The following is a 23,363-nucleotide window of genomic DNA, read 5'->3' on the forward strand; positions in this document are numbered from 1 at the left end:
AGGGGAAATAATGGGGTTGGGGTGGAAAACTGTGGGATTTAGGGTAAAAATCCCATAATTTATGGGGTATTTGGGGTCTTTTTGGGGTCTTTGGGGTCTTTTTGGGGTATTTTGAGGGGGTTTTGGGGTCTTTTTGGGGTCTGGACCCCCACCACTGACCTGTCCCCCCCCATTCCCACTTATAGGGTGGTGCTATGGGGTTGGGGCCCAGTGTCTTTATGGGGGAAATAATGGGGTTGGGGTGGGAGACTGTGGGATTTGGGGTAAAAATCCCATATTTTATGGGGTATTTGGGGTCTTTTTGGGGTATTTGGGGGGGTTTTGGGGTCTTTTGGGGTCTTTTTGGGGTCTTTGGGGTCTTTTTGGGGTCTTTTTGGGGTCTTTTTGGGGTATTTAGGGTCTTTTTGGGGTATTTGGGGGGGTCTTTGGGGTCTTTTTGGGGTCTGGACCCCCCCCACTGACCTGCCTACCCCATTCCCACTTATAGGGTGGTGCTATGGGGTTGGGGTCCAGTGTCTTTATGGGGGAAATAATGGGGTTGGGGTGGAAGACTGTGGGATTTAGGGTAAAAATCCCATATTTTATGGGGTATTTGGGGTCTTTTTGGGGTCTTTTGGGGGATTTTGGGGTCTTTTTGGGGTATTTGGGGGATTTTGGGGTCTTTTTGGGGGTCTTTGGGGTCTTTTTGGGGTCTGGACCCCCCCACTGACCTGTCTCCCCCCCATTCCCAGCTATGGGGTGCTGCTGTGGGGCCTTTATGGGGGAAATAATGGGGTTGGGGTGGAAAACTGTGGGATTTAGGGTAAAAATCCCATAATTTATGGGGTATTTGGGGTCTTATTGGGGTCTTTGGGGTCTTTTTGGGGTCTGGACCCCCCCACTGACCTGTCCCCCCCCCATTCCCAGCTATGGGGTGCTGCTGTGGGGCTGGGGCCTTTATGGGGGAAATAATGGGGTTGGGGTGGAAGACTGTGGGATTTAGGGTAAAAATCCCATATTTTATGGGGTATTTGGGGTCTTTTTGGGGTATTTTTGGGGTCTTTGGGGTCTTTTTGGGGGTATTTGGGGTCTTTTTGGGGTCTTTTTGGGGTCTTTGGGGTCTTTTTAGGGTCTGGACCCCCCCCCACTGACCTGTCCCCCCCATTCCCACTTATAGGGTGGTGATATGGGGTTGGGGTCCAGTGTCTTTATAGGGGAAATAATGGGGTTGGGGTGGAAAACTGTGGGATTTGGGGTAAAAATCCCATATTTTATGGGGTATTTGGGGTCTTTTTGGGGTCTTTGGGGGGGTCTTTGGGGTCTTTAGGGGTCTGGACCCCCCCACTGACCTGTCCCCCCCTTATTCCCAGCTATGGGGTGCTGCTGTGGGGCCTTTATGGGGGAAATAATGGGGTTGGGGTGGAAGACTGTGGGATTTAGGGTAAAAATCCCATATTTTATGGGGTATTTGGGGTCTTTTTGGGGTCTTTGGGGTCTTTTTGGGGTCTGGACCCCCCCCAACTGTCCTGTCCCCCCCATTCCCAGCTATGGGGTGCTGCTGTGGGGCCTTTATGGGGGAAATAATGGGGTTGGGGTGGAAGACTGTGGGATTTAGGGTAAAAATCCCATATTTTATGGGGTTTTTGGGGTCTTTTTGGGGTATTTTGGGGTATTTTGGGGTCTTTTTGGGGTCTTTTTGTGGTATTTGGGGTCTTTTTGGGGTCTTTTTAGGGTCTTTGGGGTCTTTTTAGGGTCTGGACCCCCCCACTGACCTGTCCCCCCCCCCATTCCCAGCTATGGGGTGCTGCTGTGGGGCCTTTATGGGGGAAATAATGGGGTTGGGGTGGAAAACTGTGGGATTTAGGGTAAAAATCCCATATTTTATGGGGTCTTTGGGGTCTTTTTGGGGTCTTTTTGGGGTCTTTGGGGTCTTTTTAGGGTCTGGACCCCCCCACTGACCTGTCCCCTCTATTCCCAGCTATGGGGTGCTGCTGTGGGGTTGGGGCCCAGTGTCTTTATGGGGGAAATAATGGGGTTGGGGTGGAAAACTGTATGAATTAGGGTAAAAATCCCATATTTTATGGGGTATTTGGGGTCTTTTTGGGGTATTTGGGGGGATTTTGGGGTCTTTTTGGGGTCTGGACCCTCCCTCACTAACCTGTCCCCCCCCCATTCCCAGCTATGGGGTGCTGATATGGGGTTGGGGCCTTTATGGGGGAAATAATGGGGTTGGGGTGAAAACTGTGGGATTTAGGGTAAAAATCCCATATTTTATGGGGTATTTGGGGTCTTTTTGGGGGTATTTGGGGGGGTTTTGGGGTCTTTTTAGGGTCTGGACCCCCCCTCACTTACCTGTCCCACCCCCATTCCCAGCTATGGGGTGCTGCTGTGGGGCCTTTATGGGGGAAATAATGGGGTTGGGGTGGAAGACTGTGGGATTTAGGGTAAAAATCCCATATTTTATGGGGTCTTTGGGGTCTTTTTGGGGTATTTGGGGGGGTTTTGGGGTCTTTTTGGGGTCTGGACCCCCCCACTGACCTGTCCCCCCCATTCCCACTTATAGGGTGGTGATATGGGGTTGGGGTCCAGTGTCTTTATGGGGGAAATAATGGGGTTGGGGTGGGAAACTGTGGGATTTGGGGTAAAAATCCCATATTTTATGGGGTATTTGGGGTCTTTTTGGGGTCTTTTTGGGGTCTTTGGGGTCTATTTAGGGTCTGGACCCCCCCACTGACCTGCCCCCCCATTCCCATCTATGGGGTGCTGCTGTGGGGTTGGGGCCCAGTGTCTTTATGGGGGAAATAATGGGGTTGGGGTGGAAGACTGTGGGATTTAGGGTAAAAATCCCATATTTTATGGGGTATTTGGGGTCTTTTTGGGGTCTTTGGGGTCTATTTAGGGTCTGGACCCCCCCACATTGTCCTGTCCCCCCCCATTCCCAGCTATGGGGTGCTGCTGTGGGGCCCAGTGTCTTTATAGGGGAAATAATGGGGTTGGGGTGGAAAACTGTGGGATTTAGGGTAAAAATCCCATATTTTATGGGGTATTTTGGGTATTTGGGGTCTTTTTGGGGTCTTTGGGGTCTTTTTGGGGTCTGGACCCCCCCACTGACCTGTCCCCCCCATTCCCAGCTATGGGGTGCTGCTGTGGGGCCTTTATGGGGGAAATAATGGGGTTGGGGTGGAAGACTGTGGGATTTAGGGTAAAAATCCCATATTTTATGGGGTATTTGGGGTCTTTTTGGGGTATTTGGGGTCTTTGGGGGGTCTTTGGGGTCTTTTTGGGGTCTTGACCCCCCCCCCCACTGACCTGTCCCCCCCATTCCCAGCTATGGGGTGCTGCTGTGGGGTTTAGGCCTTTATGGTGGAAATAATGGGGTTGGGGTGGAAAACTGTGGGATTTAGGGTAAAAATCCCATATTTTATGGGGTATTTGGGGTCTTTTTGGGGTTATTTGGGGGGGTTTGGGGTCTTTTTGGGGTCTTTTTGGGGTCTTTGGGGTCTTTTGGGGGTCTGGACCCCCCACTGACCTGCCTACCCCATTCCCACTTATAGGGCGGTGCTATGGGGTTGGGGTCCAGTGTCTTTATGGGGGAAATAATGGGGTTGGGGTGGGAAACTGTGGGATTTAGGGTAAAAATCCCATATTTTATGGGGTATTTGGGGTCTTTTTGGGGTCTGGACCCCCACACTGACCTGTCCCCCCCATTCCCACTTATAGGGTGGTGCTGTGGGGTTGGGGTCCAGTGTCTTTATGGGGGAAATAATGGGGTTGGGGTGGAAAACTGTGGGATTTAGGGTAAAAATCCCATATTTTATGGGGTATTTGGGGTCTTTTTGGGGTATTTGGGGGGGTTTGGGGTCTTTTTGGGGTCATTGGGGTCTTTTTGGGGTCTTTTTGGGGTATTTGGGGGGGTTTTGGGGTCTTTTTGGGGTCTTTGGGGTCTTTTTGGGGTCTGGACCCCCCCACTGTCCTGTCCCCCCCATTCCCAGCTATGGGGTGCTGCTGTGGGGCCTTTATGGGGGAAATAATGGGGTTGGGGTGGAAAACTGTGGGATTTGGGGTAAAAATCCCATATTTTATGGGGTATTTGGGGTCTTTTTGGGGTCTGGACCCCCCCCATTCCCAGCTATGGGGTGCTGATGTGGGGCCTTTATGGGGGAAATAATGGGGTTGGGGTGGAAGACTGTGGGATTTGGGGTAAAAATCCCATATTTTTGGGGGTATTTGGGGTCTTTTGGGGGTCTTTTGGGGTATTTTGGGGTCTTTTTGGGGTCTTTGGGGTCTTTTTAGGGTCTGGACCCCCCCAATGACCTGCCTACCCCATTCCCACTTATAGGGTGGTGCTATGGGGTTGGGGCCCAGTGTCTTTATGGGGGAAATAATGGGGTTGGGGTGGAAGACTGTGGGATTTGGGGTAAAAATCCCATATTTTATGGGGTATTTGGGGTCTTTATGGGGTATTTGGGGTCTTTTAGGGTCTGGACCCCCCCACATTGTCCTGTCCCCCCCCCATTCCCAGCTATGGGGTGCTGCTGTGAGGCCTTTATGGGGGAAATAATGGGGTTGGGGTGGGAGACTGTGGGATTTAGGGTAAAAATCCCATATTTTATGGGGTATTTGGGGTCTTTTGGGGGTATTTTGGGGGGGTTAAGGGTCTTTTTGGGGTCTTTGGGGTCTTTTTAGGGTCTGGACCCCCCCCCACTGATCTGTCCCCCCCAATTCCCACTTATAGGATGGTGATATGGGGTTGGGGTCCAGTGTCTTTATGGGGGAAATAATGGGGTTGGGGTGGAAAACTGTGGGATTTAGGGTAAAAATCCCATATTTTATGGGGTATTTGGGGTCTTTTTGGGTATTTGGGGGGGTTTTGGGGTCTTTTTGGGGTCTTTTTGGGGTATTTAGGGTCTTTTTGGGGTCTTTTTGGGGTCTTTTGGGTCTTTTTGGGGTATTTGGGGGGGTTTTGGGGTCTTTTTGGGGTATTTGGGGGGGTCTTTGGGGTCTTTTTGGGGTATTTAGGGTCTTTTTGGGGTCTTTTTGGGGTCTTTGGGGTCTTTTTGGGTTATTTGCGGGGGTTTTGGGGTCTTTTTGGGGTCTGGACCCCCCCACTGACCTGTCCCCCCCATTCCCAGCTATGGGGTGCTGCTGTGGGGTTGGGGCCCAGTGTCTTTATGGGGGAAATAATGGGGTTGGGGTGGAAAACTGTGGGATTTGGGGTAAAAATCCCATATTTTATGGGGTATTTGGGGTCTTTTTGGGGTATTTGGGGGGGTTTTGGGGTCTTTTTAGGGTCTTTGGGGTATTTTTGGGGTCTTTTTGGGGGTCTTTGGGGTCTTTTTGGGGTCTGGACCCCCCCACTGACCTGTCCCCCCCATTCCCATCTATGGGGTGCTGCTGTGGGGTCTTTATAGGGGAAATAATGGGGTTGGGGTGGAAAACTGTGGGATTTAGGGTAAAAATCCCATATTTTATGGGGTATTTGGGGTCTTTTTGGGGTCTTTTTGGGGTCTTTGGGGTCTTTTTGGGGTCTTTGTGGGGGTTTTGGGGTCTTTTTGGGGTCTTTTTGGGGTCTTTGGGGTCTATTTAGGGTCTGGACCCCCCCCACTGACCTGTCCCCCCCCCCATTCCCAGCTATGGGGTGCTGCTGTGGGGTTGGGGCCTTTATGGGGGAAATAATGGGGTTGGGGTGGAAGACTGTGGGATTTGGGGTAAAAATCCCATATTTTATGGGGTATTTGGGGTCTTTTTGGGGTCTTTGGGGTCTTTTTGGGGTCTGGACCCCCCCCAACTGTCCTGTCCCCCCCATTCCCAGCTATGGGGCGCTGCTGTGGGGTTGGGGTCTTTATGGGGGAAATAATGGGGTTGGGGTGGAAGACTGTGGGATTTAGGGTAAAAATCCCATATTTTATGGGGTATTTGGGGTCTTTTTGGGGTATTTGGGGTCTTTTGGGGGTATTTTGGGGGGGTTTGGGGTCTTTTTAGGGTCTTTTTGGGGTCTTTGGGGTCTTTTTGGGGTCTTTTTGGGGTCTTTGGGGTCTTTTTGGGGTCTTTGGGGTCTTTTTGGGGTCTTTTTGGGGTCTTTGGGGTCTTTTTAGGGTCTGGACCCCCCCACTGACCTGTCCCCCCCATTCCCAGCTATGGGGTGCTGCTGTGGGGCCTTTATGGGGGAAATAATGGGGTTGGGGTGGAAAACTGTGGGATTTAGGGTAAAAATCCCATATTTTATGGGGTCTTTGGGGTCTTTTTGGGGTATTTGGGGGGGTCTTTGGGGTCTTTTTGGGGTCTGGACCCCCCCACTGACCTGCCTACCCCATTCCCACTTATAGGGTGCTGCTGTGGGGTTGGGGCCCAGTGTCTTTATGGGGGAAATAATGGGGTTGGGGTGGAAGACTGTGGGATTTGGGGTAAAAATCCCATATTTTATGGGGTATTTGGGGTCTTTTGGGGGTATTTTGGGGGGGTTTGGGGTCTTTTTAGGGTCTTTTTGGGGTCTTTGGGGTCTATTTAGGGTCTGGACCCCCCCCCACTGACCTGCCTACCCCATTCCCACTTATAGGGTGCTGCTATGGGGTTGGGGTCCAGTGTCTTTATGGGGGAAATAATGGGGTTGGGGTGGGAGACTGTGGGATTTAGGGTAAAAATCCCATATTTTATGGGGTATTTGGGGTCTTTTTGGGGTATTTTGGGGGATTTTGGGGTCTTTTTGGGGTCTTTGGGGTCTTTTTGGGGTCTTTTTGGGGTATTTAGGGTCTTTTTGGGGTATTTGGGGGGGTCTTTGGGGTCTTTTTGGGGTCTGGACCCCCCCCCCCACTGACCTGTCTACCCCATTACCAGCTATGGGGTGCTGCTGTGGGGCCTTTATAGGGGAAATAATGGGGTTGGGGTGGAAGACTGTGGGATTTGGGGTAAAAATCCCATATTTTATGGGGTATTTGGGGTCTTTTTGGGGTCTTTGGGGTCTTTTTGGGGTCTGGACCCCCCCCCACTGACCTGTCCCCCCCCCATTCCCAGCTATGGGGTGCTGCTGTGGGGCCTTTATAGGGGAAATAATGGGGTTGGGGTGGAAAACTGTGGGATTTGGGGTAAAAATCCCATATTTTATGGGGTCTTTGGGGTCTTTTTGGGGTCTTTGGGGGGTCTTTGGGGTCTTTTGGGGTCTGGACCCCCCCCCACTGACCTGTCCCCCCCCATTCCCACTTATAGGGTGGTGCTATGGGGTTGGGGCCCAGTGTCTTTATGGGGGAAATAATGGGGTTGGGGTGGAAAACTGTGGGATTTAGGGTAAAAATCCCATATTTTATGGGGTATTTGGGGTCTTTTTGGGGTATTTGGAGGGTTTTGGGGTCTTTTGGGGTCTGGACCCCCCCACTGACCTGTCCCCCCCCCATTCCCAGCTATGGGGTGCTGCTGTGGGGTTGAGGCCTTTATGGGGGAATTAATGGGGTGGGGTGGAAAACTGTGGGATTTAGGGTAAAAATCCCATATTTTATGGGGTATTTGGGGTCTTTTTGGGGTATTTGGGGTCTTTTTGGGGTCTTTTTGGGGTCTTTTTGGGGTCTTTGGGGTCTTTTTGGGGTCTGGACCCCCCCACTGACCTGTCCCCCCCCCATTCCCAGCTATGGGGTGCTGCTGTGGGGTTGGGTCCCAGAGTCTTTATAGGGGAAATAATGGGGTTGGGGTGGGAGACTGTGGGATTTAGGGTAAAAATCCCATATTTTATGGGGTATTTGGGGTCTTTTTGGGGTATTTGGGGGGGTTTTGGGGTCTTTTTGGGGTCTTTTTGGGGTCTTTGGGGTCTTTTTGGGGTCTGGACCCCCCCACTGACCTGTTTCCCCCATTCCCAGCTATGGGGTGCTGCTGTGGGTCCTTTATGGGGGAAATAATGGGGTTGGGGTGGAAAACTGTGGGATTTAGGGTAAAAATCCCATATTTTATGGGGTATTTGGGGTCTTTTTGGGGTATTTGGGGGGTTTTGGGGTCTTTTGGGGTCTGGACCCCCCCACTGACCTGTCCCCCCCCCATTCCCAGCTATGGGGTGCTGCTGTGGGGTTGAGGCCTTTATGGGGGAAATAATGGGGTTGGGGTGGAAGACTGTGGGATTTAGGGTAAAAATCCCATATTTTATGGGGTATTTGGGGTCTTTTTGGGGTCTTTTGGGGTCTTTTTGGGGTCTTTTTGGGGTATTTGGGGTCTTTTTGGGGTCTTTGGGGCCTTTTTGGGGTCTTTTTGGGGTCTTTTGGGGTCTTTTTGGGGTCTGGACCCCCCCACTGACCTGCCTACCCCATTCCCACTTATAGGGTAGTGCTGTGGGGTTGGGGCCCAGTGCCTTTATGGGGGAAATAATGGGGTTGGGGTGGAAGACTGTGGGATTTAGGGTAAAAATCCCATATTTTATGGGGTATTTGGGGTCTTTTGGGGGTATTTTGGGGTATTTTGGGGTATTTTTGGGGTCTTTTTGGGGTATTTGGGGGGGTCTTTGGGGTCATTTGGGGTCTGGACCCCCCCACTGACCTGTCCCCCCCCCATTCCCAGCTATGGGGTGCTGCTGTGGGGCCTTTATGGGGGAAATAATGGGGTTGGGGTGGAAGACTGTGGGATTTGGGGTAAAAATCCCATATTTTATGGGGTATTTGGGGTCTTTTTGGGGTCTTTGGGGTCTTTTTGGGGTCTTTTTGGGGTATTTGGGGGGGTCTTTGGGGTCTTTTTAGGGTCTGGACCCCCCCACTGACCTGCCTACCCCATTCCCACTTATAGGGTGGTGCTATGGGGTTGTGGCCCAGTGTCTTTATGGGGGAAATAATGGGGTTGGGGTGGAAGACTGTGGGATTTGGGGTAAAAATCCCATATTTTATGGGGTATTTGGGGTCTTTTGGGGTATTTGGGGGGATTTTGGGGTCTTTTTGGGGTCTTTTTGGGGTCTTTGGGGTCTTTTTGGGGTCTGGACCCCCCCCCACTGACCTGTCCCCCCCATTCCCAGCTATGGGGTGCTGCTGTGGGGCCTTTATGGGGGAAATAATGGGGTTGGGGTGGAAGACTGTGGGATTTGGGGTAAAAATCCCATATTTTATGGGGTATTTGGGGTCTTTTGGGGGTATTTTGGGGGGGTTTTGGGGTCTTTTTGGGGTCTTTTGGGTCTTTTGGGGGTCTTTTTGGGGTATTTAGGGTCTTTTTGGGGTATTTGGGGGGGTCTTTGGGGTCTTTTTGGGGTCTGGACCCCCCCACTGACCTGTCCCCCCCATTCCCAGCTATGGGGTGCTGCTGTGGGGCCTTTATGGGAGAAATAATGGGGTTGGGGTGGAAAACTGTGGGATTTGGGGTAAAAATCCCATATTTTATGGGGGTATTTGGGGTCTTTTTGGGGTCTTTGGGGTCTTTTTGGGGACTTTGAGGCCTTTTTGGGGTTATTTGGGGGGGTTTGGGGGTCTTTTTGGGGTATTTTGGGGGATTTTGGGGTCTTTTTGGGGTCTTTATGGGGTCTTTGGGGTCTTTTTGGGGTATTTGGGGGGGTTTGGGGTCTTTTTAGGGTCTGGACCCACCCCACTGACCTGTCTCCCCCCCATTCCCAGCTATGGGGTGCTGCTGTGGGGTTGGGGCCTTTATGGGGGAAATAATGGGATTTGGGGTGGGAAACTGTGGGATTTAGGGTAAAAATCCCATATTTTATGGGGTATTTGGGGTCTTTTGGGGGTATTTTGGGGGGGTTTGGGGTCTTTTTAGGGTCTTTTTGGGGTCTTTTTGGGGTCTGGACCCCCCCACTGACCTGTCCCCCCCCATTCCCACTTATAGGGTGCTGCTGTGGGGTTGGGGCCCAGTGTCTTTATGGGGGAAATAATGGGGTTGGGGTGGAAAACTGTGGGATTTGGGGTAAAAATCCCATATTTTATGGGGTATTTGGGGCCTTTTTGGGGGTATTTGGGGGGGTTTTTGGGTCTTTTTGGGGTCTGGACCCCCCCTCACTTACCTGTCCCACCCCCATTCCCAGCTATGGGGTGCTGCTGTGGGGCCTTTATGGGGGAAATAATGGGGTTGGGGTGGAAGACTGTGGGATTTAGGGTAAAAATCCCATATTTTATGGGGTATTTGGGGTCTTTTTGGGGTATTTTGGGGGATTTTGGGGTATTTTTGGGGTCTTTTTGGGGTCTTTGGGGTCTTTTTAGGGTCTGGACCCCCCCACTGACCTGTCCCCCCCATTCCCACTTATAGGGTGCTGCTGTGGGGTTGGGGCCCAGTGTCTTTATGGGGGAAATAATGGGGTTGGGGTGGAAGACTGTGGGATTTGGGGTAAAAATCCCATATTTTATGGGGTATTTGGGGTCTTTTTGGGGTCTTTGGGGTCTTTTTAGGGTCTGGACCCCCCCACTGACCTGCCTACCCCATTCCCAGCTATGGGGCGCTGCTGTGGGGCCTTTATGGGGGAAATAATGGGGTTGGGGTGGAAAACTGTGGGATTTAGGGTAAAAATCCCATATTTTATGGGGTATTTGGGGTCTTTTTGGGGTATTTGGGGGGGTTTTGGGGTCTTTTTGGGGTCTTTTTGGGGTCTTTGGGGTCTTTTGGGGTCTGGACCCCCCACACACAGACCTGTTCCCCCCCATTCCCAGCTATGGGGTGCTGCTGTGGGGTTGGGGCCCAGTGTCTTTATGGGGGAAATAATGGGGTTGGGGTGGAAGACTGTGGGATTTAGGGTAAAAATCCCATAATTTATGGGGTATTTTTGGGGTCTTTTTGGGGTATTTGGGGTCTTTTGGGGTCTGGACCCCCCCCCACTGACCTGTCCCCCCCATTCCCAGCTATGGGGTGCTGCTGTGGGGCCTTTATGGGGGAAATAATGGGGTTGGGGTGGAAGACTGTGGGATTTGGGGTAAAAATCCCATATTTTATGGGGTATTTGGGGTCTTTTTAGGGTCTTTTTGGGGTCTTTGGGGTCTTTTGGGGGTATTTGGGGGGGTTTTGGGGTCTTTTGGGGTCTGGACCCCCCCACTGACCTGCCTACCCCATTCCCACTTATGGGGTGGTGATATGGGGTTGGGGCCCAGTGCCTTTATGGGGGAAATAATGGGGTTGGGGTGAAAACTGTGGGATTTAGGGTAAAAATCCCATAATTTATGGGGTATTTGGGGTCTTTTTGGGGTCTTTGGGGTCTTTTGGGGTCTGGACCCCCCCACTGACCTGTCCACCCCCATTCCCAGCTATGGGGTGCTGCTGTGGGGTTGGGGCCTTTATGGGGGAATCAATGGGGTTGTGGTGGGAAACTGTGGGATTTGGGGTAAAAATCCCATATTTTATGGGGTATTTGGGGTCTTTTTGGGGTATTTTGGGGGGGTTTGGGGTCTTTTTAGGGTCTTTTTGTGGTCTTTGGGGTCTTTTTGGGGTCTTTTTGGGGTCTTTGGGGTCTTTTTGGGGTCTTTGAGGCCTTTTTGGGGTTATTTGGGGGGGTTTTGGGGTCTTTTTGGGGTTATTTGGGGTCTTTTTGGGGTCTTTGGGGTCTTTTGGGGTCTGGACCCCCCCACTGACCTGTCCCCCCCCATTCCCAGCTATGGGGTGCTGCTGTGGGGCCTTTATGGGGGAAATAATGGGGTTGGGGTGGAAGACTGTGGGATTTGGGGTAAAAATCCCATATTTTATGGGGTATTTGGGGTCTTTTTGGGGTCTTTTTGGGGTATTTGGGGTCTTTTTGGGGTCTTTGGGGGGGTATTTGGGGTCTTTTTGGGGTCTGGACCCCCCCACTGTCCTGTCCCCCCCATTCCCAGCTATGGGGTGCTGCTGTGGGGTTGGGGCCTTTATGGGGGAAATAATGGGGTTGGGGTGGAAAACTGTGGGATTTGGGGTAAAAATCCCATATTTTATGGGGTATTTGGGGTCTTTTTGGGGTATTTGGGGTCTTTGGGGGGTCTTTGGGGTCTTTTTGGGGTCTGGACCCCCCCACTGACCTGTCCCCCCCCCATTCCCAGCTATGGGGTGCTGCTGTGGGGTTGGGACCCAGTGTCTTTATGGGGGAAATAATGGGGTTGGGGTGGAAGACTGTGGGATTTAGGGTAAAAATCCCATATTTTATGGGGTATTTGGGGTCTTTTTGGGGTATTTGGGGGGGTCTTTGGGGTCATTTGGGGTCTGGACCCCCCCACTGACCTGTCCCCCCCCATTCCCAGCTATGGGGTGCTGCTGTGGGGCCTTTATGGGGGAAATAATGGGGTTGGGGTGGAAAACTGTGGGATTTGGGGTAAAAATCCCATATTTTATGGGGTATTTGGGGTCTTTTTGGGGTATTTTGGGGTATTTTGGGGTATTTTTGGGGTCTTTTTGGGGTATTTTTGGGAGTATTTGGGGTCTTTTTGGGGTATTTGGGGTGTTTGAGGCCTTTTTGGGGTTATTTGGGGGGGTTTTGGGGTCTTTTTGGGGTTATTTGGGGGGGTTTGGGGGTCTTTGGGGTCTTTTTGGGGTCTGGACCCCCCCACTGACCTGTCCCCCCCATTCCCACTTATAGGGTGCTGCTGTGGGGTTGGGGCCCAGTGTCTTTATGGGGGAAATAATGGGGTTGGGGTGGAAGACTGTGGGATTTAGGGTAAAAATCCCATATTTTATGGGGTATTTGGGGTCTTTTGGGGGTATTTTGGGGGATTTTGGGGTATTTTTAGGGTCTTTTTGGGGTCTTTGGGGTCTTTTGGGGTCTGGACCCCCCCACTGACCTGCCTACCCCATTCCCACTTATAGGGCGGTGCTATGGGGTTGGGGTCCTGTGTCTTTATGGGGGAAATAATGGGGTTGGGGTGGAAAACTGTGGGATTTAGGGTAAAAATCCCATATTTTGGGGGTATTTGGGGTCTTTTTGGGGTATTTGGGGTCTTTTTGGGGTATTTGGGGGGGTCTTTGGGGTCTTTTTGGGGTCTGGACACCCCCACTGTCCTGTCCCCCCCCATTCCCACTTATGGGGTGGTGATATGGGGTTGGGGCCCAGAGCCTTTATGGGGGAAATAATGGGGTTGGGGTGGAAGACTGTGGGATTTGGGGTAAAAATCCCATATTTTATGGGGTATTTGGGGTCTTTTTGGGGTCTTTGGGGTCTTTTTAGGGTCTTTTTGGGGTCTTTGGGGTCTTTTTGGGGTATTTGGGGGGGTTTTGGGGTCTTTTTGGGGTCTTTGGGGTCTTTTTGGGGTATTTGGGGGGGGTTTTGGGGTCTTTGGGGGGGGTCTTTGGGGTCTCTTTGGGGTCTGGACCCCCCCACTGACCTGTCCCCCCCATTCCCAGCTATGGGGTGCTGCTGTGGGGTTGGGGCCTTTATGGGGGAAATAATGGGGTTGGGGTGGAAGACTGTGGGATTTAGGGTAAAAATCCCATATTTTATGGGGTATTTGGGGTCTTTTTGGGGTCTTTGGGGCCTTTTTGGGGTCTTCGGGGGGGTTTTGGGGTCTTTTTGGGGTATTTGGGGGGGTCTCTGGGGTCTTTTTGGGGTATTTGGGGGGGTCTTTGGGGTCTTTTTGGGGTCTTTTTGGGGTATTTGGGGGGTTTTGGGGTCTTTTTGGGGTCTTTGGGGTCTTTTTGGGGTCTGGACCCCCCCACTGACCTGTGCCCCCCATTCCCAGCTATGGGGTGCTGCTGTGGGGCCTTTATGGGGGAAATAATGGGGTTGGGGTGGAAGACTGTGGGATTTAGGGTAAAAATCCCATATTTTATGGGGTATTTGGGGTCTTTTTGGGGTATTTGGGGTCTTTTTGGGGTCTGGACCCCCCCCATTCCCAGCTATGGGGTGCTGCTGTGGGGTTGGAGACTTTATGGGGGAAATAATGGGGTTGGGGTGGGAGACTGTGGGATTTAGGGTAAAAATCCCATATTTTATGGGGTATTTGGGGTCTTTTTGGGGTATTTGGGTGGGTTTTGGGGTCTTTTTGGGGTCTGGACCCCCCCCCACTGTCCTGTCCCCCCCCATTCCCAGCTATGGGGTGCTGCTGTGGGGTTGAGGCCTTTATGGGGGAAATAATGGGGTTGGGGTGGAAAACTGTGGGATTTAGGGTAAAAATCCCATATTTTATGGGGTATTTGGGGTCTTTTTAGGGTCTGGACCCCCCCCCAATGACCTGTCCCCCCCCCATTCCCAGCTATGGGGTGCTGCTGTGGGGTTGAGGCCTTTATGGGGGAAATAATGGGGTTGGGGTGGAAAACTGTGGGATTTAGGGTAAAAATCCCATATTTTATGGGGTATTTGGGGTCTTTTTGGGGTATTTGGGGTGGTTTTGGGGTCTTTTTGGGGTCTTTTTGGGGTCTTTGAGGCCTTTTTGGGGTTATTTGGGGGGGTTTTGGGGTCTTTTTGGGGTATTTGGGGGGGTTTTGGGGGGGTTTTGGGGTCTGGACCCCCCCACTGACCTGTCCCCCCCATTCCCAGCTATGGGGTGCTGCTGTGGGAGCTGCTGACGGGGGAGGTCCCCTATAGGGGCATTGACGAACTGGCTGTTGCTTATGGGGTGGCAGTGAACAAACTGACCCTCCCCATCCCAAAAGGATGCCCCCAACCATTGGCTGAGCTGATGGCCGGTGAGTCATAGGGGGGCAATGGGGGGCTATGGGGGGCTATGGGGGGCTATGGGGCACAATGGGGGGCTATGGGGGTCATAGGAGGCAATGGGGGGCTATGGCGGGCTATGGGAGGCTATGGGGGGCTATGGGGGCAATGGGGGGCTATGGGGGCCTATGGGGGGCTATGGGGCACAATGGGGGGCTATGGGTGTCATAGGAGGCAATGGGGGGCTATGGGAGTCATAGGGAGTCTATGGGGGTCGTGGGGGGCTATGGGGGACTATGGGGTGCTATGGGGGACAATGGGGGGGCTATGAGGGGCTATAAGGCACAATGGGGGGCTATGGGGGCAATGGGGGACAATGGGGCACAATGGGGGGCTATGGGGGCAATGGGGGGCTATGGGGGGCTATGGGGGTCGTGGGGGGCTATGGGGGGCTATGGGGGTCATAGGAGGCAATGGGGGGCTATGGGGGACTATGGGGGCTATGGGGGTCATAGGGGGGCAATGGGGGGCTATGGGGGCAATGGGGGCAATGGGGGGCTATGGGGCACAATGGGGGTCATAGGAGGCAATGGGGGGCTATGGGGGGCAATGGGGGTCTATGGGGGTCATAGGAAGGCAATGGGGGGCTATGGGGGGCAATGGGGGGCTATGGGGCACAATGGGGGTCAATGGGGGGCTATGGGGGGCTATGGGGCACAATGGTGGGCTATGGGGCACAATGGGGGGCTATGGGGCACAATGGGGGGCAATGGGTGTCATAGGAGGCTATAGGGGGCTATGGGGGGCAATGGGGGGCTATGAGGGTCATAGGGGGGCAATGGGGGGCTATGGGGGGCAATGGGGGTCTATGGGGCACAATGGGGGTCAATGGGGGGCTATGAGGGTCATAGGGGGGCAATGGGGGGCTATGGGGGGCAATGGGGTCTATGGGGCACAGTGGGGGTCAATGGGGGGCTATGGGGGACTATGGGGCACAATGGGGGTCATAGGAGGCTATGGGGGGCTATGGGGGGCTATGGGGCACAATGGGGGGCTATGGGGGGCTATGGGGCACAATGGGGGTCATAGGAGGCAATGGGGGGCTATGGGGGGCTATGGGGGGCTATGAGGCACAATGGGGGGCTATGGGGGACTATGGGGCACAATGGGGGGCTATGGGGGTCATAGGAGGCAATGGGGGGCTATGGGAGTCATAGGGAGTCTATGGGGGTCGTGGGGGGCTATGGGGGACAATGGGGGGGCTATGGGGGGCTATGGGGCACAATGGGGGGCTATGGGGGTCATAGGAGGCAATGGGGGCTATGGGAGTCATAGGGAGTCTATGGGGGTCGTGGGGGGCTATGGGGGACTATGGGGGGCTATGGGGGGCTATGGGGGTCTATGGGGGTCATAGGGAGGCAATGGGGATCATAGGGAGTCTATGGAGGGCTATGGGGGGCTATCAATGGGGGGCAATGGGGGGCTATGGGGGGCTACGGGGGTCACAAGGAGGCAATGGGGGGCTATGGGGGGCTATGGGGGTCATAGGAAGGCAATGGGGGGCAATGGGGGCCTATGGGGCCCAATGGGAGGCAATGGGGGGCAATGAAGGGCTATGGGGGCTATGGGGGCAATGGGGGACAATGGGGGGCTATGGGGGGCTATGGGGGACTATGGGGGTCATAGGAAGGCAATGGGGGGCTATGGGGGGCAATGGGGGGCTATGGGGCACAATGGGGGTCAATGGGGGGCTATGGGGCACAATGGTGGGCTATGGGGCACAATGGGGGGCTATGGGGGGCTATGGGGCACAATGGGGGGCTATGGGGCACAATGGTGGGCAATGGGTGTCATAGGAGGCTATGGGGGGCTATGGGGGGCAATGGGGGGCTATGAGGGTCATAGGGGGGCAATGGGGCACAATGGGGGGCTAAGGGGCAGAATGGGGGGCTATGGGGGGCAATGGGGGGCTATGGGGCACAATGTGGGGCTATGGGGGTCGTGGGGGGCTATGGGGGTCATAGGGAGTCTATGGAGGGCTATGGGGGGCAATGGGGGTCATAGGAAGGCAATGGGTGTCATAGGAGGCAATGGGGGGCTATGGGGTTCATAGGGAGTCTATGGGGGGCTATGGGACACAATGGGGGGCTATGGGGGTCTATGGGGTTCATAGGAGGCCATGGGGGTCAATGGGGCACAATGGGGGGCTATGGGGGGCAATGGGGGGCTATGGGGGGCTATGGGGCACAATGGGGGGCAATGGGGCACAATGGGGGGCTATGGGGCACAATGGGGGGCTATGGGGGGCTATGGGGCACAATGGGGGTCATAGGAGGCAATGGGGGGCTATGGGGGGCTATGGGGGGCTATGAGGCACAATGGGGGGCTATGGGGGGCTATGGGGCACAATGGGGGGCTATGGGGGGCAATGGGGCACAATGGGGGGCTATGGGGCACAATGGGGGGCTAAGGGGTTCACAAGGAGGCAATGGGGGGCTATGGGGGGCTATGGTGGGCTATGGGGGTCATAGGGAGGCAATGGGGGGCTATGGGGCACAATGGGGGGCTATGGGGCACAATGGGGGGCTATGGGGCACAATGGGGGGCTATGGGGGGCTATGGGGCACAATGGTGGGCTATGGGGCACAATGGGGGGCTATGGGGGGCTATGGGGCACAATGGGGGGCTATGGGGCACAATGGGGGGCTATGGGGGGCTATGGGGCACAATGGTGGGCTATGGGGCACAATGGGGGGCTATGGGGGGCTATGGGGCACAATGGGGGGCTATGGGGCACAATGGTGGGCAATGGGTGTCATAGGAGGCTATGGGGGGCTATGGGGGGCAATGGGGCCTATGAGGGTCATAGGGGGGCAATGGGGCACAATGGGGGGCTAAGGGGCAGAATGGGGGGCTATGGGGGGCAATGGGGGGCTAAGGGGCACAATGTGGGGCTATGGGGGTCGTGGGGGGCTATGGGGTTCATAGGGAGTCTATGGAAGGCTATGGGGGGCTATGGGGGTCATAGGGGGGCTATGGGGGGCAATGGGGGGCTATGGGGGTCATAGGAAGGCAATGGGTGTCATAGGAGGCAATGGGGGGCTATGGGGATCATAGGGAGTCTATGGGGGGCTATGGGACACAATGGGGGGCTATGGGGGGCTATGGGGGTCATAGGAGGCAATGGGGGGCAATGGGGGACTATGGAAGTCATAGGGAGGCAATGGAGGGCTATGGGGGCTATGGGGGGCAATGGGGGACAATGGGGGGCTATGGGGGGCAATGGGGGGGCTATGGGGATCATCACAAGGAGGCAATGGGGGGCAATGGGGGTCGTGAGGGCCTATGGGGCACAATGGGGGTCAATGGGGGGCTATGGGGGGCTATGGGGGTCATAGGAGGCAATGGGGAGCTATGGGGGGTAATGGGGCACAATGGTGGTCATAGGAGGCAATGGGGGGCTATGGGGGGCTATGGGGCACAATGGGGGGCTATGGGGGGCTATGGGGCACAATGGGGGGCTATGGGGGGCTATGGGGCACAATGGGGGGCTATGGGGGTCGTGGGGGGCTATGGGGGGCTACGGGGCACTATGGGGGGCTATGGGACACAATGGGGGTCATAGGGTGGCAATGGGGGGCAATGGGGGTCATAGGAGGCAATGGGGGGCTATGGGGGGCTATGGGGGTCATAGGAGGCAATGGGGGGCTATGGGGCACAATGGGGGTCAATGGGGGGCAATGGGGGTCAATGGGGGCAATGGGGGGCTATGGGGTTCATAGTGAGTCTCTGTGTGTCAATGTGGTTCATCCGGGCATCTCCCCTCCCCCCATCTCTCCGCGCACAGCCTGCTGGGAGCCGGACCCGCACTTCCGGCCTCCGTTCAGCGCCATCGTGCGGCGGCTCGTGGCGCTGCAGCCCGACGCGCTGGGTCCGCCCGGCTCCTTCCGGGGCCGGCAGCGGAAATGGCGGCACGAGGTGCGGGAAACGTTCCTGCGCATGCGCCACAGGGAGAAGGTGAGCACGTGACATACACAGGCCGGAACACGTGACCGCAGTGACACGCTGTGACCTACGGGACCACAGTGACCCCTGTGACCACCATGACCCCCATGACCCCTATAACCCCATGACCCCAGTGACCCCAATGACCCCAGTGACCCCTGTGACCCCTGTGACCTCCATGACCCTTAATGACCCCAATGACCCCCATGACCCCTATGACCCCATGACCCCAGTGACCCCATGACCCCCATGACCCCATGACCCCAGTGACCCCTATGACACCATGACCCCTATGGTCCCCCATGACCCCTGTGACCCCAGTGACCCCTGTGACCTGCATGACCCTTAATGACCCCAATGACCCCCATGACCCCTGTGACCCCTATGACCCCATGACCCCCTGTGACCCCTGTGACCTCCATGACCCCCGTGACTCCAATGATACCCAATGACCTCCATGACCCCATGACCTCCATGACCACGATGACCCCTGTGACCCCTATGACCCCATGACCCCAGTGACCCCCGTGACCCCATGACCCCCGTGACCCCTATGACCCCCATGACCCCTATAACCCCATGACCCCAGTGACCCCAATGACCCCAGTGACCCCTGTGACCCCTGTGACCTCCATGACCCCTGTGACCCCAATGACCCCTGTGACCCCTATGACCCCCGTGACCCCTATGACCCCATGACCCCCAATGACCTCCATGACCCCCGTGACCCCAATGACCTCTGTGACCCCAATGACCTCCATGACCCCAATGACCCCCAGTGACCCCATGACCTCCATGACCCCTATGACCCCATGACCCCATGACCCCCAATGACCCCCAATGACCCCCAGTGACCCCATGACCCCATTGACCCCATGACCCCTATGGTCACCCATGACCCCTGTGACCCCAATGACCCCCAATGACCCCCAGTGACCACCATGACCCCCATGACCCCTATGACCCCCATGACCCCCAATGACCTCCATGACCCCCATGACCCCAATGACCTCCATGACCCCTGTGACCCCAATGACCCCAGTGACCCCTGTGACCTCCATGACCCTTAATGACCCCAATGACCCCCATGACCTCAATGACCCCCATGACCTCTACAACCTCCATGACCCCAGTGACCCCTATGACCCCATGACCCCATGACCCCCGTGACCCCCGTGACCCCTATGACCCCATGACCCCCTGTGACCACTGTGACCTCCATGACCCCTGTGACCCCATGACCCCAGTGACCCCTGTGACCCCAATGACCCCCGTGACCCCAATGACCCCATGACCCCAATGACCTCCAATGACCTCCACGAACCCCAATGACCCCATGACCCCTATGAATGACCCCAATGACCTCCATGACCCCTATGACCCCCGTGACACCAATGACCTCCATGACCCCAATGACCCCTGTGACCCCAATGACCCCAGTGACCCCTGTGACCTCCATGACCCTTAATGACCCCAATGACCTCAGTGACCCCATGACCCCCATGACCCCATGACCCCTATGACCCCGTGATCCCAATGACCCCATGACCCCCATGACCTCTATGCCCTCCCATGACCCCATGACCCCAATGACCCCATGACCCCCAATGACCCCCATGACCTCTATGACCTCCATGACCCCAGTGACCCCTATGACCCCATGACCCCTATGACCCCATGACCCCAGTGAACCCCGTGACCCCCATGACCCCTATGACCCCATGACCCCAGTGACCCCCGTGACCCCTATGACCCCCATGACCCCAATGACCCCCAGTGACCCCCAATGACCCCCAGTGACCACCATGACCCCCAGTGACCCCATGACCCCTGTGACCCCTGTGACCCCAATGACCCCAATGACCCCCGTGACCCCTATGACCCCATGACCCCTATGACCCCCATGACCCCTATGACCTCCATGACCCCCGTGACCCCAATGACCTCCATGACCCCATGAATGACCCCAATGACCCCAAATGACCTCCGTGACCCCTGTGACCTCCATGACCCCTGTGACCCCTATGACCCTCTGACCCCCATGACCCCAATGACCCCCATGAACCCAATGACCCTGTGACCCCTATGACCCCTATGATCTCCATGACCCCAATGACCCCATGACCCCAATGACCCCATGACCCTCGTGACCCCAATGACCTCCATGACCCCAATGACCCCCATGATCCCAATGACCCCACGACCCCAATGACCTCCATGACCCCCATGACCCCAATGACCCCTATGACCTCCATGCCCCCCATAGCCCCCCATTGCCTCCCATAGCCCCCCATTGTTCCCCATATCCCCCCATTGCCCCCCATTGTGCCCCATAGCCCCCATTGTGCCCCATAGCCCCCCATAGCCCCCCATTGCCTCCCATTGCCCCCCATAGCCCCCCATTTTGCCCCATATCCCCCATTGCCCCCCATTGCCTCCCTATGACCCCCATAGCCCTATATCCCCCCATACCCCCCCATAGTCCCCCATTGTGCCCCATATCCCCCCATTGTGCCCCATATCCCCCCATATCCCCCCATATCCCCCCATTGTGCCCCATATCCCCCCATATCCCCCCATATCCCCCCATTGTGCCCCATATCCCCCCATATCCCCCCATATCCCCCCATATCCCCCCATTGTGCCCCATATCCCCCCATATCCCCCCATATCCCCCCATTGTGCCCCATATCCCCCCATATCAGGAGCTGCTGAGCCGTGAGGAAGCCCTGGCTCGAGCATCCCAGGCTCAGCGCAGCCGGGCTGAGGCTTTACATTGACCCCACCACCCCCATAGCCCCCCATTGCCTCCCATGACCCCCATTGTGCCCCATAGCCCTTCATAGCCCCCCATAGCCCCCCATAGCCTTCCTATGACCCCCATAGCCCCCCATACCCCCCCATTGCCCCCCATTGACCCCCATTGCCCTCCTATGACACCCATATCCCCCCATTGTGCCCCATATCCCCCCATATCCCCCCATATCCCCCTATTGTGCCCCATATCCCCCCATAGCCCCCAATATCTCCCCATATCATTACATTGCCCCCCATTGCCCCCCATTGCCTCCCTACGACCCCCATATTCGCCCCATAGCCCCCCATAGCCCCCCATTGTGCCCCATATCCCCTCTGTACCACCCCATAGGCCCCCATAGCCCCCCATTGTGCCCCATATCCCCTCTATATCCCCCCCATAGGCCCCCATAGCCCCCCATTGCCTTCCTATGACCCCCATAGCCCCCATGGCCCCCCACCATCTCCCATTGCCCCCTATTGCCTTCCTATGACCCCATTGCCTCCCATTGCCCTCCTATGACCCCCATAGCCCCCCATGCCCCCCCATTGCCCCCCATTGCCCCCCATTTCCTCCCTATGACCCCCATTGCCCCCCATTACCTCCCTATGACCCCCATATCCCCCCATATCCCCTCATTGCCCCCCATTGTCTTCCATTGCCTTCCTATGACCCCCATATCCCCCCATAGCCCCCCATTGCCTTCCTATGACCCCCATATCCCCCCATAGCCCCCCATTGCCTTCCTATGACCCCCATATCCCCCCATAGCCCCCCATTGCCTTCCTATGACCCCCATAGCCCCCATAGCCACTCTATGACCCCCATTGCCCCCGATTGCCTTCCTACGACCCCCATTGCCCCCCATTGCCCCCTATTGCCTCCCTATGACCCCCATAGCCCCCCATTGTGCCCCATATCCCCCCATATCCCCCCATATCCCCCCATATCCCCCTATTGTGCCCCATAGCCCCCCATATCCCCCCATATACCCCCATTGCCTCCCTATGACCCCTATTGCCCCCCATTGCCTTCCTATGACCCTCATAGCCTCCCATATCCCCCCATAGCCCCCCATATCCCCCCATACCCCCCCATGTCCCCCCATATCCCCCCATATCTCCCCATATCAGGAGCTGCTGAGCCGTGAGGAAGCCCTGGCTCGAGCGTCCCAGGCTCGGCGCAGCCGGGCTGAGGCTTTACATTGACCCCACCACCCCCATTGCCCCCATAGCCCCCCATATCCCCCCATACCCCCCCATATCCCCCCATATCCCCCCCCATATCCCCCCATATCCCCCATATCCCCCCATATCCCCCCATATCCCCCCATATCCCCCCATATCCACCCCATATCCCCCCATATCCCTCCATATCCACTCCATATCTCCCCATAGCCCCCCATATCCTCCCATATCCCCCCATTGCCCCCCATTGCCTCCCTATGACCCCTATTGCCCCCCATTGCCTTCCTATGACCCTCATAGCCTCCCATAGCCCCCCATATCCCCCCATATTCCCCCATACCCCCCCATATCCCCCCATATCCACCCCATACCCCCCCATATCCCCCCATACCCCCCCCATACCCCCCCATATCCCCCATATCCCCCCCATATCCCCCCATATTCCCCCATATCCCCCCATATCCACCCATATCCACCCCATACCCCCCCATATCCCCCCATATCCCCCAATACCCCCCCATATCCCCCCATATCCCCCCCATATCCCCCCATACCCCCCCCATATCCCCCCATATCCTTCCATATCCACCCCATACCCCCCATAGCCCCCCATATTCCCCCATATCCCCCCATATCCCCCCCATATCCTCCCATATCCCCCCATTGCCCCCCATTGCCTTCCTATGACCCTCATAGCCTCCCATAGCCCCCCATACCCCTCCATTGTGCCCCATAGCCCCCCATATCTCCCCATATCCCCCCATAGCCCCCCATAGCCCCCCATATCCCCCCATTGTGCCCCATATCCCCCCATAACCCCCCATATCCCCCCATATCAGGAGCTGCTGAGCCGTGAGGAAGCCCTGGCTCGAGCGTCCCAGGCTCAGCGCAGCCGGGCTGA

General features: G+C 55.8%; 1 protein-coding gene across 1 annotated transcript in view; it reads left to right on the forward strand.

Moving 5' to 3' along the window:
* LOC146751344 (mitogen-activated protein kinase kinase kinase 11-like) overlaps positions 1-23,363 on the forward strand; it is a 47,893-nt gene that overhangs the window by 16,055 nt on the left and 8,475 nt on the right. Inside the window, exons 3-4 of the mRNA XM_085534680.1 lie at positions 14,357-14,505; positions 18,321-18,490. Coding sequence (XP_085390806.1) covers positions 14,357-14,505; positions 18,321-18,490 — 319 coding nt within the window. The remainder of the gene's footprint in view (positions 1-14,356; positions 14,506-18,320; positions 18,491-23,363) is intronic.

Source organism: Coturnix japonica, unplaced genomic scaffold, assembly GCF_054131305.1.
Source record: "Coturnix japonica strain WE unplaced genomic scaffold, WE-NBRP24 Scf096, whole genome shotgun sequence".
NCBI lineage: Eukaryota > Metazoa > Chordata > Aves > Galliformes > Phasianidae > Coturnix > Coturnix japonica.